General features: G+C 39.8%; 1 protein-coding gene across 1 annotated transcript in view; it reads right to left on the bottom strand.

Annotated features, from left to right (window-relative positions):
* Positions 1–16,470, bottom strand: part of LOC108695799 (pro-neuregulin-3, membrane-bound isoform) — a 635,203-nt gene that overhangs the window by 381,168 nt on the left and 237,565 nt on the right. The window contains exon 2 of the mRNA XM_041568953.1: positions 3,387–3,516. Coding sequence (XP_041424887.1) covers positions 3,387–3,516 — 130 coding nt within the window. The remainder of the gene's footprint in view (positions 1–3,386; positions 3,517–16,470) is intronic.

The following is a 16,470-nucleotide window of genomic DNA, read 5'->3' as shown; positions in this document are numbered from 1 at the left end:
ATTCATATGCACTTATTTTATTTGGGGTCCGCACATGCCAGCTGCTTTGACATATCCATGCATATTGGGCATCAAACTGTTCAGTAGACCCTTGTCGTCAATTTTAAGGGTGTTTTGCCAATTGGGTGTCAGAAATTGGGTGAGATAAATGCAGCCAACTGCATTATTTTTAGGCGATTTTAAGAAATGTCATAAAAAAACGCTGCCTTTAGCGTAACTTTGCAATATGGTAGTTTGGAGTAGAAAGACATAATTAACCATTTTGGATTTGTCAGAATGTGTACTTTACAAAAGTATATTGTTTTGAGGGGTCCTTATGCTATTAGGATGGTGTTGTGGCGCATAATAAGCAGTCAGGGAGCATTCTTCACAGAAGGCGAAAAGACAGCTGAGAAAATTCATATGCACTTATTTTATTTGGGGTCCGCACATGCCAGCTGCTTTGACATATCCATGCATATTGGGCATCAAACTGTTCAGTAGACCCTTGTTGTCAATTTTAAGGGTGTTTTGCCAATTGGGTGTCAGAAATTGGGTGAGATAAATGCAGCCAACTGCATTATTTTTAGGCGATTTTAAGAAATGTCATAAAAAAACGCTGCCTTTAGTGAAGCTTTGCAGTATGGTAGTTTGGAGTTGAAAGACATAATTACCTATTTGGAATTTGACCGAATATGTATTTTCCAAAGATGTATGGTTTTCAGGGGTCACTATCATTTTTTTGTACCTTTTATCCCACATAAAACTTGCAGTGTTTATAAATTAGTGTAAATGTAAGCCATCAAATAAGTATATGCACAAGGTAGATTCAGGGGTCTTTACGTGCCATGTTCTTCGATAAACCTATGTACATTGCATGTCAAACTGTTCAGAGGACCCCAAGCTTTCATATTTGGGGTGATTTATATTGATACCTAATAGTATTTAGGAAAGGTTTGTGGCTTGGTGCTTAGTAGTAGAAAGACATGCATACCCAATTTGGATTTGGGGGAATGTGTACTTTCCGAAAATATATGGTTTTCTGGGGTGAACGTACTTTTTTCTGCCATTGTCCACCTCAAAATTATGTAAATGTGTTGATTTTGCTGTGCCTGAAATGAAAGTCCATGTGGGGGGTCTTGCTTTTGGGGCCCCTATATGCCACGTGCTTGGGTAAACCTATACATATTGGACATAAAACTGTTCAGAGGTCCCCAGGCTTTCATATTTGGGGTGATTTGTCTTGATACCAAATAGTATGTGGGAAATTAGATGCTGCAGGGTGAAAGTTTTGAGGTGATTTTTGGAAATGTCACCAAAATTGCCAAATTTAGGAAAGGTTTGCAGCTTGGTGCTTTGGAGTAGAAAGATATGCATACCCAATTTGGATTTGGGTGAATGTGTACTTTCTGAAAATATATAGCTTTTATGGGGTGAATGTATTTTTTTCTACCTTTGCCCACCCCAAAATGATGTAAATGCGTTGGATTTTGCAGTACCTGAAAGGACAGACCATATGGGGGTCTTCATTTTGGGGCCCCTATATGCCACGTGCTTAGATAAACCTATACATATTGGACATCAAACTGTTCAGCAGACCCCAGGCTTTCATATTTGGGATGATTTATCTTGATATCTAATAGTATATGGGGAAATAAGATGCTGCAGTGTGAAAGTTTTGATGGGAATTTTGGAAATGTCACCCAAATCGCCAAATTTAGGAAAGGTATGCGGCTTGGTGCTTTGGAGTAGAAAGACATGCATACCCAATTTGTATTCGGTGGAATGTGTACTTTCTGAATATATATGGTTTTCTGGGGTGAACGTATTTTTTTTTTACCTTTGCAGCCCCCTCCAAAATAATGTAATTGTGTGGATTTTGCAATATCTGGAATTACAGAACTGATGGCTCAAATGGGGTGTCTACATTTTGGGGCCCCTCTATGCCACATGCTTAGGTAAACCTATACATATTAGGCATCAGACTGTTCAGTGGACTCCTGGCATTTATATTTAGAGTTTTTTACATTGGTACCTAATGATGTCTAGGAGATATGATGCTGTAGATTGGAAGCTTTTTTTTTGAAAAAGAAATTCACCAATTTCTATAAAAAATTACAACTTCAGTAAAGAATTTGGTAGTTTGGTGTACATAGATATCTTATTCTTTACCCATTTTTTTGATTCTCCAGAATCTGTTCTTTCTAATAGTGGAATATTTGGCCTTGAAATCAGAAGTATGATGTTTTGTGGAGCGGTGCTTTGGAAATTTGGTAGTGTACTACTTGGAGAATTTGATCTATACAAGTGAGAAATCTCAATAAAACTATATATATTTGGTATTGGCGCGTTCAGGGGACATAGACCTTTCCAAATCAGCTGTATTCTCATACATAAAATAAATGATCTTTCTGATATATGTGATTATACTATGTGAAACATTATTATTATGTTTCTTAGAAACCTATATTTTTTTTACAGAAGTGGAATTACATATAACATATTTTGAAAGCTCAGGTTGTCCTGAAAAAAAAAAACCCAGTATATTGTTTTCCTGGGTAAACTAAAAGACCCCCCCAGGAAAGGCCCTTAAAGTGAAAGAGTACAACGTTTTCAAAAATTGTCTGGCAATAAAAGTACCAAATTAGCCAAATCGTCTGGCAGCGAAAAAGGCTAATAGTAATTTCTTGCACATAACACATTTTTACATAAAATACAGGCCTAAACAAAAAAATGAACCGTCAATATCTGAAATAAGTGATTAACAATAAAGTACAATTTTATAGTTGTTTCAATAAAATAAGTGGAAATGTATCAGTATAACGAGTCATACATTCAGATATAATTATTTTAATATTGTTTCATAACAAAATAAAGGTAAGCGTTTACTGTAACTTCAAAGGAGGAGGAAAAACTAAAATTAAGTAAGCTTTATCAGAATAGTCTATATAAATACACCTGTAAACCCTCAAAGTAATACGGCTCTGAGTCCTCTGTCAAAAGAAACAAAGCATTTTTTTCTTTCTATTGTGCATGCATGGGCTTCTGTATCAGACTTCCTGTTTTCAGCATAAACCTCCAGGGCTAGGGCTTGAGCATGCTCAGTTTGCTCCCCCCTCCCTCTCCCCCTCACTTTACCCCCTCCCTCCTCCACTCCCTGCTGTAATCTGAGCTCAGAGCTAGGATTGACCAGGGACTCAGGCAGGAAGTGATGTCACACCAAACTAATATGGTAGCTGCTATCCTAAACAAACAGAGAGAGTTTCTAGAGCTGTTTACCCAGGTATTGTAAAGCATTCTGCAGAATAAATATAGTCTTATAGCTTGCACTATCGTGGCTAATCTTTTGGCACTAAACTGCTTTGGTAGCTTTCCTTCTCCTTTAACATTAAAGACCATGTACTTACCGGCAGTGTTTATGCGATGCTGTCAAGGTTTCAATTACAAAGCATTCCCCATCATTCAAGCAATATGCAAGATCTTTATCTTTGCAGGGTTTAAAGTGTTCAGATCGTTCAGAGACATATGTGGTTGTACCTGTAATGAAAAACAATAATACAAATTATTTTCTTGAATCCCTGTCCATAGTTTGTTCTTTTTTCTAGTTCCATAAACTAATTCATGACTTTTAGATTAATAACTTGGTTGTTCCTGGTCAAAACTGTGATGTTTATGAAGTATGTTTTTGGTTTTGGTTTCCATTGTATTACAAAATGATTCCAGCAGTTAGAGAGCTATAATGCTAACAGCATCTTATGAATTACAGCTGGACAAAGAAAAAAAATAAAATAGGCTAATAATTTTAAAGAAAGCCTTTAAACATCTCCTGTGATGGCATCTAATCAGAACACAATCTAGATCACATGCAGAACGATACAAAATATGGGCAGACTGACAGGTCTAAATGCTAAATGCTACATTTGGTTTGCCGGCTTTGGAAAGCTGGATAAGGGGTCCCTGGAGTGAATGGAGGGAGAGTAGGGTGGGCCCTCCATTCTGTATTCTATATACTAACCAGAGTTTGCAGCTGATCAGCCAGGTAGCTGCTTAATAAGCATGCAGTTGGCAAGAGAGGTCTGATCCCTGGTAAATAGGGCTTCCGTTGGAGAGTCTGGCTGTATGTGCCTGGGGAGGCAGGAGTTGCAAACAAGTGAGAGAATTTTTTTGAAATTCTTAGTTATTTTTTTAACTGTATTTTGTTTGGAAGGGCTGGGCACTAGGCCTCACCCTTTATAGAGAGGGTTGATTTCTGTATTCGATCCATTTTTGTTATTTTCTGTTTTTTCATTTCCTGAATAAAACTGAATTGTATCCTATTTTTGGGACTTGAGCGAGTCTGGTGTACCCCAGAAGACCAACATCCCACTACCTGAAATCCCTACAAAGTGGTGGAGTTTGCTCTGGCTTAAAAAATCTGTAAGCAACAAAACTGTAAAACTGTAAAAATTTAAAGGGCCAGACACCCATTAATCTTGCTGTGGCACAGGACTGTTTTGCTGCTGTTTTTTTGTTTTATCAATGGAAGACATTCTAAAAGCTTTATTACAAGCTACTGCTGTTAAACAGAAGACTAATCAGAGACTGACAGTGTAGCTGCAAGCCACACAGGAGGCGCATCGCCAGGATCGAGAGGAGCTATGAAAGGACCTGGAAGTTCTTAAGGAAATGGTGCTACAGTTGTCTACCGAAAACCTTGAGGCACCACAAAGTACAGCTGCTGGTTCAAGCACCACACATCCTAGCTGAGTCCTATAAAAAATGACACCAACTAAGGATGTGGAGGCCTTTCTTGCTAGGTTTGAGCACACTGCTGAATGAGAGGGATGTCAAAAGGAGAGCTGGGCAGATATAGAACCCCAGAAAGCTTACTTTGACCTAGACAGTGCTGATCCTTCAGACTGAAAATCTCAAAGCAAATATCCTTGCTCAGATGGGGGTAATGCTGGTTGTGCTTGCCTAGCATTTTCATGCATGGGCCAATCAGATGGACAGGTCTCCTCAGCCACAAATGCATGACCTTCTACACCTAGCAAAAAAATGGCTTCATCCAGAGAAGTTAATGGCAACGCAGATTGTGGAGCATGTTGTGATGGATCGATTCCTTAGGTCCCTACCTCCTGTTCTGGGTAGATGGGTCAGCCGTGGGGACCCCAAAACAGCTGAGAAGCTTGTGCAGGTTGCTGCTGAGGAGCGCACGAGTTTGGACTTGATAAAGTACTCACAAGTAATGAGTTGATAAAGTGTTTAAAATGTCACACATTGGGTCATATTGCTGCTAATTGCCCACTGATTGAGGAACCAATGGAATGCAATGTTGCCTATGCAAGTCGAAGGCTATCTTTATTTGCAGTTCAAGTACTGCTATGCTTCATACAGGGTCTAACAAGCCAATATGTGTGGTCACTATAGAATAGAAGCCAGTGAATGCTTTACTAGATTCTAGTCATCTTGTTACCTTAGTTAAAGTGATTCTGGTGAACCGAGGAAAATTGCAGTCAAATACCATAGGGGTCATTTGTATTCATGGGGACACCCATGACTATAACACTGCTAATGTGTGCATAGGAACCCCTTTTGGTTTGTGACCTTTTTGGTGTGTTTAGTTCCATCCCTACTACATGAGATTATTTTGTGTCTGCAGAAAAAGAAAGTAATCCTGAGCCATTTTGTGATGTAAATGTGTCTCTGTGGAGGTAGCCTCTGAGAAAGATGATAATTTTCCCTTGTCTGTGCTTGCTGTGGAGACTGAAGAGGCTGATACAAATAGTCAAGGGCAAAGTGAAGGTTTGCTCAACTTTGAAGTAAAGAGAGATGACTTTGTATCAAAAAAGCTGAAAGACCCTACCCTTGCTAAAGCAAGAGAGAATGTCAAAACAATAGATGGTGAGCCAGTAGAACCAAGTAGTGGGTTGTCTTTTCCTTACATGGCAATTAAACAAGATATTACTTTATAGTTTCTTTGTAGTTAAGAAAGGAAAGGATGTTGTGGAACAGTTGGCAGTTCCCTGCCTTACCAGCAAATGGTCTTAGATCTGGTCATGGTCACTTGTAGGGTGGACACCTAGGGGTAGAAGAAACTACTGAGCGTATTGTGCAACGGTTTTTCTGGCCAGGGCTTTATAAAGATGTTGCAGAGTACTTTGTAGGCAAACTGGCAAGCAGAGGTCAAGAGAAGCAGAGTTCAATCGTAGTTGGTAGGCAAGCAGAGGTTGAGACGGGTACAGTTTAATCATAGTCGGTAGGCAGGCAGACGGAATCAAGAAACGGGATCAAGAAAATAGGCAGGATTTACAATACCAGCAGCTAGGTTAATAACCAAGCACAGAATCAAGTCCTGAGAGTCCTTTTAAAGGGAGGCATTTTGGTTCCAAATTTAGTGACACCTGCGTCCATGTCTACGTTGGCCTGAATCCACATCGGCAATTATATAAACGCCCGCGTCCTTTAGCGCTCTGGAGTGTCATGATGTATGCGCATCTGCATCAGCGTGCGTTTTGTCGTGTATGTCCGTGTGAAAATGTGCAGGCGACTTACATTGCCCCCTCCCAATGGGTGACCTCCGGACGCCCTTGGCTGTTTTTTCAGGATGATCCTTGTGAAAAATCCTGATTAGGCTTGGAGCATGGATCAGGAAACCATTTCCACTTAATAAGATACTGCAGTCTCCATCTGTGGAGCCAAGAATCCAAAATCTGCCCCATCTCAAATTCTACACCTTCCTGACAAAAGATAGGAGGATGGGGACAGGGTGTTGACCAGGAAATGGACTTGGGTGGAACCTTTCAAGCAGGGCAACGTGAAACACAGGATGCACTGTCATGCAAGTAGGAAGCAAGTAGGAAGTCCTAATTCCTAATTCAAAAGTAATGGAGCCTCTTAATTGGAAAGGGTCCCATAAACCTAGGAGCCAGGGAGGGATGGGAAAGATGAAGGTTCATGGTGGAGAGCCAAACCTTATCCCCCATTTGAAATCCTGGATCTGCACCTCGCTTGAGATCTGCAAAGTTTTTAAATCATTGTTGAGCATGGCGAATGGACTGTTGTAACATCCCAAAATTCTCCTTTAAGAATAACAGTCTGTCCTGGACTCTAAAGCTGGCCATAGACGCAAAGATCTGATCGTACGAATCGAGGATTCGTACGATTTTCGAACCGTGTGTGGAGAGTCCCGACATTTTTCGTCCAGCGGAGATCGGTCGTTTGGTCGATCGGACAGGTTAGAAAATTTCTGTCGGCTGCCGATAATATCTCTGCGTGTATTGCCGATCGTATGATTTTCAGTGGGAGACTGTCACTAGCTTTGGTTGGACATAGATATCGTACGATTGCTGTCGGGGGCAGAACATTGCTGATCTGTTCTTTAACTAATCTGACTGGTAAGACTTTAATCTGAATGGTTAGTGGCGGGTCGGGAGATGGGAAAGTCCGATCGTACGATGATTCGTAAGATCGGATCTTTGCATCTATGGCCAGCTTTAGGGACACCAAGGAACTGAAATCGCAATACGGAATGCACAGGATGTTTGTGAGTGTGATTTTAATTATTTATTTACTTGTGAAAAACCCTTCTGCACATGTTCATTTATCTCTCCACATTAAGCGGATAAAGAAGAAGCCCCAGAACCGGAAGAAATAGACTTTAACCAACGCCTTCCTTGTCTCACGTCTAGTGAGTATAATACACTGGGGGCACTAGGATTCTAGATGTAGATTGCTATACCATCACCTCCCTAGTTATGCAGCTCACACTGTGGGAATCACTGCACACAGCACCTTATGCTCATAGAGCTAATGTGATTAGTGGGGATTTTATGTTTTCATGGTTTTAAAAGTGTATTATATTCAATTCACGGATTGTTTTGTTAAATAACTTCTCACAGAGAAAGTAAAAAGTGGTGAAAAAATTCACTGTTATAAATAATCACTAAGGGTGAGATCTGAATTTCAATTTATACTACACTATATAAAACTTTCTGTTATCTCTCCCTTGATAAACTTTGGTTTTTTGAGGGATACAGCAATTCATATTTGAAGATTTATATTGTGTGCTCCTCAATGCATGCCTTATGATTACCATTTATCTGCACACATATGACAGTTCAAGTGGAAATGTTCATTACCTATACCCCTTATTATTGTTTACTAGTAATATTAAATTAGCTTCTTTAAATAGTGTACTGCATGACTGTTGCTACAGGCTTTACTTGCTTGCCTTGAACCTTAGCTCCATCACCAATGCAACAAATATAGGGTTTAGTTCTGGTCCTGTCATTTACAAAATTAGTTACTTGTTGAGAGTCAATACCAACAGGAGGAGCCACATTCACTAATCATCATTATAATGTTTTTGTGATTTATTCATGAAAATACTGAATTGATTCAGTAACAAATCAGATCACTCAGGAAAGAACATTTGCCATTCACGTTAAGTTAGACCAATATCACTGATTGACTGAATGGAATAAAAAAAAATTCACCATTTTCCATAGCCTACTATGGGAATCAGTAGATTAGACTATTTTGGGGCCCTGAGATACAGTATCAAAGACCAAATGCCTTGGACATTAAAAAATGACAATTTTCATTAAATCAGCATTTCAATTAAATCAGATTGATATATTAATATGACAACTCAAAATTCAAGCAAAGTATTAATTCTAATATACTTATATTACATTAATGATTTAAAAAAAAAATCTTTTATATTTACAATGTCTAAATGAGATGACAACTGTAAATATTTCCAACTGTTTCCAGAACATAAACTGGCCCATGGACCAGTGAACAATCCTTATATTTAGGATCAGAAATCTCCCACTGTGACTATCTAAGGCAGGGCTGTCCAACTGGTGGCCCGCTCCCCTTGTGTGGCCCCCCACCTACCTCCTATGTTTGCTTAACATGTGTAAAATTTAAATGGCATCACTATAAAGATTAACTGGCCCCTGCATTGTTTAAACCTCCAATTCAGACTAATCCCCTGTATTTTTCACACCTGTGACCCTTGTGACCCCTGCATTGTTCACACTTGTGACACCTCCATTGTTCACATACTAAAGACCTGGACTGTTCACACATGAGACCCAGACTGAAACCACATTGTTCACACTTATTACAAAATGCTAATAGGGCACCAGCACTGTATCACTGTATGTAGTACATCTTAGAGTGGTCCTGATAGGTTTTCCTGTCTCCTGCTCTGTTCTGCCTTCCCTATGCTCCCTGTGTTTGCCATACTCTGCCTGTGTGTGTGTCATACGCTGCCTGTGTGTGCCCTTCTCTGTCTGTGACATACTCTGCCTGTGTGTGACATACTCTGCCTGTGTGTGCCCTGATCGGCCTGTATGTGACATACTCTTCCTGTGTGTGACATACTCTGCCTGTGTGTGCCCTGCTCTGCCTGTGTGTGCCCTGCTCTGCCTGTGTGTGCCCTGCTCTGCCTGTGTGTGCCCTGCTCTGCCTGTGTGTGCCCTGCTCTGCCTGTGTGTGCCCTGCTCTGCCTGTGTGTGCCCTGCTCTGCCTGTGTGTGCCCTGCTCTGCCTGTGTGTGCCCTGCTCTGCCTGTGTGTGCCCTGCTCTGCCTGTGTGTGCCCTGCTCTGCCTGTGTGTGCCCTGCTCTGCCTGTGTGTGCCCTGCTCTGCCTGTGTGTGCCCTGCTCTGCCTGTGCGTGCCCTGCTCTGCCTGTGCGTGTACTGCTCTGCTTGTTTGTGACATACTCTGCCTGTGTGTGCCCTGCTCTGCCTGTGTGTGTGTGTACTGCTCTGCCTGTGTGTGACATACTCTGCCTGTGTGTGAAATACTCTGCCTGTTTGTGACATACTCTGCCTGTTTGTGACATACTCTGCCTGTTTGTGACATACTCTGCCTGTGTGTGCCCTGCTCTGCCTGTGTGTGTCCTACTGTGCCTGTGTGTGCCCTTCTCTGCCTGTGCGTGCCCTTCTCTGCCTGTGCGTGCCCTTCTCTGCCTGTCCGTGCCCTTCTCTGCCTGTGTGTGCCCTACTCTGCCTGTGTGCCCATCTCTGCCTGTGTGCCCATCTCTGCCTGTGTGTGCCCTTCTTTGCCTGTGTGTGACATACGCTGCCTGTGGAGCAAAAACCTGGTATTTGTTCTGGGGTTTTGTTAGCATTTGAAAATACATTATTGTTAGGGGCCCCTAAGGTGTGTAATCATGTGCTGGGGGTGCTGTGTTATCCACAGGGAATGAGGAGGTATATGGATTTAAGGGCATGTCTTAATTGGTTACCCATATTGGTAACATGGGTGTGGTTTAAAGTGGGTGTGGTTTAAAAACAAGTTGTGGTCAACACTGACTTCCATTATTGGCCCTCCACCATGTAGGCCAGAAAAAGTTTGGCTCTCAATAGCACAGAATGTGGACAGCACTGATCTAAGTAATAGTCTAAAATAATCAGATTCATTTTTGTATTTCTCTTGCCTAGATTGGGGGACACAGGCACCATGAGGATGAAGAACCTGTTGCTTGGAGAAAGGTTAAAGTGGCTCCTCCTCCTCCTGCTCTGGGCTTCATCCCGCCTACCTCCTCAATTTTCATTTAGTGTCCTCCACTTCATGGCTGGGAGGAATGGTACAGATTTCAGTATCATGCCACTACTGGGGGTCAGTATATCTCTTCCAGAACTCCTCCAGCCAAGGACTTCTGATCTGAAGATGCTCTGTAGCCTTCCCGCTCTACGGAGGCTGCAGGCTGGGGGCTCCCTGCCACACTACCCTGGGCAACTGGTTCCTGCTCCCCGGAGGCTGCACCAGTAGCCACAATGGAGGGTAAACCTTTCATTGAGCATTCCTGGCTGGCATGAAGAGATAAGTCAATTCCCTCCTCCCCCCATTACTTGCTACCTGTCAGCTCTGCAGAAAGGCATTTTGTTTCACTTTTACTTCTATTCTCTGACAGAGATTTCCCTAGGCATTCAGTTCACTTTCTCTTTGCTTCTCTGACAGAGATTTCCCTACAGGGGGATATAGGACACAGCTTCTTCTAACCCTTTCCCTCTTGTGCCTGTAAGCAAATTTTACCTGCCCACCCCCGAAAGCTTACCCTTAGGCGGACACTTTCGGGAGGTGTGGCGGCAGAGAGTACTGGACCCCTGGATCCTACAGATCATATCCCAGGGCTATGTCATAGAATTCATTCCGCTACCCCCGAGGCGATTTTTCATCTCAAGGATCCCTACCAGAGAACCCAGGCACTCAGCGTTCTAAGGGGCTCTACACGCCATGACCGCCTCCGGGGTAGTACAGGCGGTCCCTCAAAGGGAAAGGGACTTCAGTTTCTACTCACACCTGTTTATAGTACCCAAAAAGGATGGATCTTTTTGCCTGGTGCTAGACTTAAAGGCACTAAACAACCATGTAAAGAAGCACCACTTAAAGATGTAATCCATCCCGTCGGTCCTAATGTCCCTGGACTTAGAGGATTTCATGGCGGTGATCAACATCAAAGATGCATACCTGCATGTCCCCATACATCCCAACCACTACCGGTTCCTTCACTTTTCAGTGGCAGGAGAACATTGGCAATTTCTGGCACACCCCTTTCGGAGTATCCTCCGCGCCAAGGGTATTCACAAAGGTGAATTACACTCATTCAGTCACAGGTCCTCTAGAACCACAACCATTTGTGGTTCTAGAGGACCTGTGACTGAATGAGTGTAATACCATAGCTGGACGACCTACTGGTAAAGGCCCCTTCCATGGCACTGGCCACAACTCATCTCCAAACAGTGATGCAGACACTATCACTGTTAGACTGGCAGATAAACTTCCAAAAATCTTGTCCTAAATTCTTCAGTGGGAAGAGCCTTCCTTCCCCAATCCAAGATCACCTCAATGCAGGGGCTCCTGTCAGCTCTGCAGAAAGCATGTTGATCTCTCCAATCCTGAACTTTTGCCTGTCTTCCGACTATTCTACGATCTCTAATCCTTATTCTGGCCTGTCTGACCATTCTAACTGCTTGTGCTGGCCCGGCCTGCCTGTTCCTGGAGGTGTTCTTCCTTCCAGTATCCTGGTGAGACGATTGTGCACCTTTGCTAGTCCAGAACCGTTAGCTTTGCTCCTCTCTCTGTTAAGACCTGACGGCATCCAATTAGCTGAAGACTTCTCCCGAGGTGAAAGGCGACGGTTAAAGGCAGAAGTGAGAGCCGAGACCAAGGAGCTTAGCTTGGGTTCTGGATATAGGGTGCCAAACGTGACAATGACATTCTGTGCTTATTATGTAAAACAAGTAGCATGAATTATTTGATAGTTGACATATAAATGTATCATGTTCATTACATAGTATATACTAGAATTGTTAGATTTTGTTTGTGCTGGAATCAGTTATTTGGGTTAGCTCTAATGTATCTGTAAAAATATATGTATAAGATCTGTCTATCAAAATCATACTCCTGACTCCTGCATGAAGATAGAATGAAGACAGACAGATGCTGAGAGAAGGGGATAGTGAACTAGATTATTCCAGAAATGTTACCACATTTTTAATTGATTATATTTAGAAAATGTCTTATTTCATTTTGGTGAAGCTAATATTAATGTTTAATTTAAACTATAGTTTACAGTCTCTTTGAAAATGAATAGAACAATTACATTTGGTTTGCAATGAGTTTTTCTTTGGCCATTTAACACACTCATGGATAACCCATTATAATGTTTTCTTAAAAGGATGCTGTCATGGAAAACAGCTTAATCTGAAAGCAGTTTCATTATAAGGCACTGGATACGGCAAAATGACCTGAGATGGCTGTCTACACACATACTACAACTAATAAAATACATTTTAGTTCAGGAACACAATTTTATATAGTACTGTGAATTATTTGTAATGTAAACAGTGTAATTTAGAAATTAAAACTTCATAATAAAATCATGACAGAATAGAATACCTTTCCATAATCTTTTTAAAAAGTTAATTAAATTTGTACAAATGCATTTTTAAGTCTCCCCTATGTGTGTTCTATTATCATTGCATCATAATCCCCCAAGCAATGGCCCTTAGCTATGATAAACCAAATGCTAGCCCATCTCTGTACCCTGTAGCCATCCAACCTTGCCCCATAACTCATTTTAATACATAAACTTACACTTAAGGAAAAACTGTTCGGAAAACTACATGAAAGATTGTCAGAAAGGAACACTTTACATTCTGCATTTTCATACAAAAAGATAATCTGATCCAGTCTTGCCTCTACTTAAAATACATTTTTGGATACTAAAATACACTATTGGATTTAAACACATGAAAACACAAACACAAAACCATCCAACTTACTATCTATATAGTATATATAGTATATATAGAATGATGCCTTCAATTTATGAGATTAAACGCTTAAGAATTGAAAATTTTATAAATTAGTGTAAATTTTTCATAGAACATCTCTTATTGAATTCTACGTGACCATGCAAGCTTTTAGATGCCAACATTCAAGTTCTTTACTTTATTTTAGCTTAATAAATACTTGATTTGAAATTATAGTTTGAGTTTGTACTTTTGTGGAAAAAAGATGCATTAATCCATTCTGAGTTTATAAAGAGGTGTAGGTTCCTCTAAATATATGGTTTGTTGTTATCAGCTTACTTTAGAGGGCATTTTTCACACAAAAAATCAGGTAGAAAAATTTCAAAATGGCAAACAAGTCACCAAGTGCATTGAAGTCAATGTACACCCAACTGAGCAAAAATGTTGCCACTTTTTTTAAACATGCAATATTTTTTTAAAACTTTCCATTATTGTGTATGGACCTTTTTTATTGATATTTTAGGTGTCTACGTGGCACATATTCTGGTTGCTACAATTCCTATTGGACATCACACTATTAAGAAGATTCCTGACATTTAGATTAACAATATTTTGATCCTGTATCTTTGCGTTTGTTTACGGGCAAATGCATATTTTTCTTGGTTAAACTTACTGTTTATGGCAATCTTGCTGATAGTTGGGCAGTGCTTAAAAATCCATTCATGTTTACTGCTGTTGGTTTTTTCTTGCTACAAGCCAAGAATCAATTTACACAAGTATAAAGGCAGATTTAAATTCCTAGGTAAATTACTCTTGAAATTCCCTGAAAAATTCCCCCAAAATAGAGAACACAAAATGTTAATAAAAAAACTGGTGGCACTGGTGCAAATCAGGTGCAAAATGTATATGGAAATATAAACATTTCTTAGACAATGTAAGATTGCAAAATACATGGGCAGATGTACTAAATATTAAATTGGGGAATCTGAGGGTTTCCCAGCAATTCAATATTTTTACTAACAACCTTGACTGTATTTATTGAATTGACATAATTATCAAAAATGTTAGCAATGCTAGCTAACAAGGGGCTTAAAAATACAGATACACGTAGGGGCCCATTTACTTAGCTCGAGTGAAGGAATAGAAGAAAAAATACTTTGAATTTCGAATGGTCGAATATGGCTACTTCGACCATCGAATAGGCTAATTCGACCTTCGACTACGACTTCGAATCTAACGATTCGAACTAAAAATCGTTCAACTATTGGATCATTTGATAGTCGAAGTACTGTCTCTTTAAAAAATACTTCGACCCCCTACTTCGGCAAATAAAACCTACCGAGGCCAATGTTAGCCTATGGGGAAGGTCCCCATAGGCTTCCTAACAATTTTCTGATCAAAGAAAAATCCTTCGATCGATGGATTAAAATCCTTCGAATTGTTCAATTCGAAGGATTTAATTGTTCAATCTAACGATTTTTCCTTCGATCGTTCGATTGTATAAATTGCGGTAAATCCTTCAACTTCGATATTCGAAGTCGAAGGATTTACATTCGGCAGTCGAATTCGAGGGTTAATTAACCTCGATATTCAACCCTATGTAAATTTGCCCCTTAATGCTTTAACACATTATTATCTAGAAGTTAATGCCACTACTGGTAAGGAACAGAAGTTCAATACATCTTCCTCTATATTGTTTTCTAAACCTATATTTTACCATTGTAATTTTTTATTATTGCAATTTTTTATTGCTGGTTTTATTCTATTTTTACAGCTATAGCTGAGAGGAGTTATATACATTTGGAGCTATATACATTTGGACATATACAGCATACTTAACAGTGTATATGCCTTTCATTCTTAACTATATATATATATGCAAATGTATATCTCATGATACAGAACCACTGACATCTAACAGGTTAAGTACATGTATGGAGAAGGGTCAGAAAACATAGCACAGCCCTTTGCTATTTTGCATTGGAAACATACATTTCCACATTATATAAATGTGCAAACTAGCTAAACTACTGTAGCTATAGACTTGAACATGAAAAGCATAATTGCTTATTATGGAAGTCAGTAAATTAACCATGGATACATATTTTCCCTAGAAAATCTCAATAATTGTCATAATGTGTAAATTCCAAATGCACAGGGAATATTCATGTCGTAATAGAAGATGACAGCAGATCAAAATTACACCAAATGACAGGTTTTGAGTCATAATTCAATATCTAGATATATATTCCATCTGATTACCCTCTCTTTCTTTTATATGAAATCCACATAAAAATCCATCTACGGTGTACATTAAGGCAGCCTTAAAAAAAACTACTAAGAATTATCATTTTGTGATCATACTGCACCCCTACAAGCGAAAAAAATATTTCCAAGCACCTTAAGTAAATGATTGCATTATCGGTGTGAAGAACATACTTTTTGCACATATGTGGCTGTTTTATCAAATGTAAACATTACTCAAATGAAATAAATCAACCAAATAAACATAACCCCTGATTTCATGCCACTGGTCATACTACACCAGAGCGGTCATTTACAACCCAGGGGGCACATACAATATACTTGTGCGACCCTAGGTTTTTGCTTTCTGCATGGAGCACTATATTTAAAATGTTGAACAAGTTAGGGATTGGTAGAGGGAAAATCATCCATTCTAATCATCTTGCATTTTGCTGACATGATGTGTTCTTTAAAAGTCTACAATGTGCTATCAAACCCTCACAGTTGCCGCCACTCATTTCTTTTATAATGGCACAGTGTGTTTTTGGCCACTTTGAGCTCAGCATTTTTAAGCATCCAAAAATACCGCAAAATGCCTGAAATTGCCTCTGTTGACTTAAATTATGATAATCTAAAAGTACTTTGTAGTAGCCTGGACATTTTGTGGCTGCTTAAAAATGCTCAAATGGACAAAGATAATATTATGTGCCATTACCTTTCTTGAAAAAATAAATGTGTTTAGAATACATTCTGAATTAATCGAATTCAAGAGATGAGGTGGCACATTAGTTAGTTAGACTAAAATACTCAATGACTCAATGGTTTTCATTTTTCATATCTTGTAATTACTTACTTTGGTATTTTACATTGCTCTAATCCTCTCACAACAACTTTTTTGGCAAGGTTCCAAAAATTGGCTTGATTGTACTAAGAGTTTGAAAAATTGCATTATTTTTTACACACTGAATAATTTAATTTCAGTGACAAACTCC

The sequence above is a fragment of the Xenopus laevis genome, chromosome 7L, assembly GCF_017654675.1.
Source record: "Xenopus laevis strain J_2021 chromosome 7L, Xenopus_laevis_v10.1, whole genome shotgun sequence".
NCBI classification, from domain to species: domain Eukaryota; kingdom Metazoa; phylum Chordata; class Amphibia; order Anura; family Pipidae; genus Xenopus; species Xenopus laevis.
The sequence above is the reverse complement of the archived record's forward strand: the minus strand, read 5'-3'. Positions and strand labels throughout refer to the sequence as shown.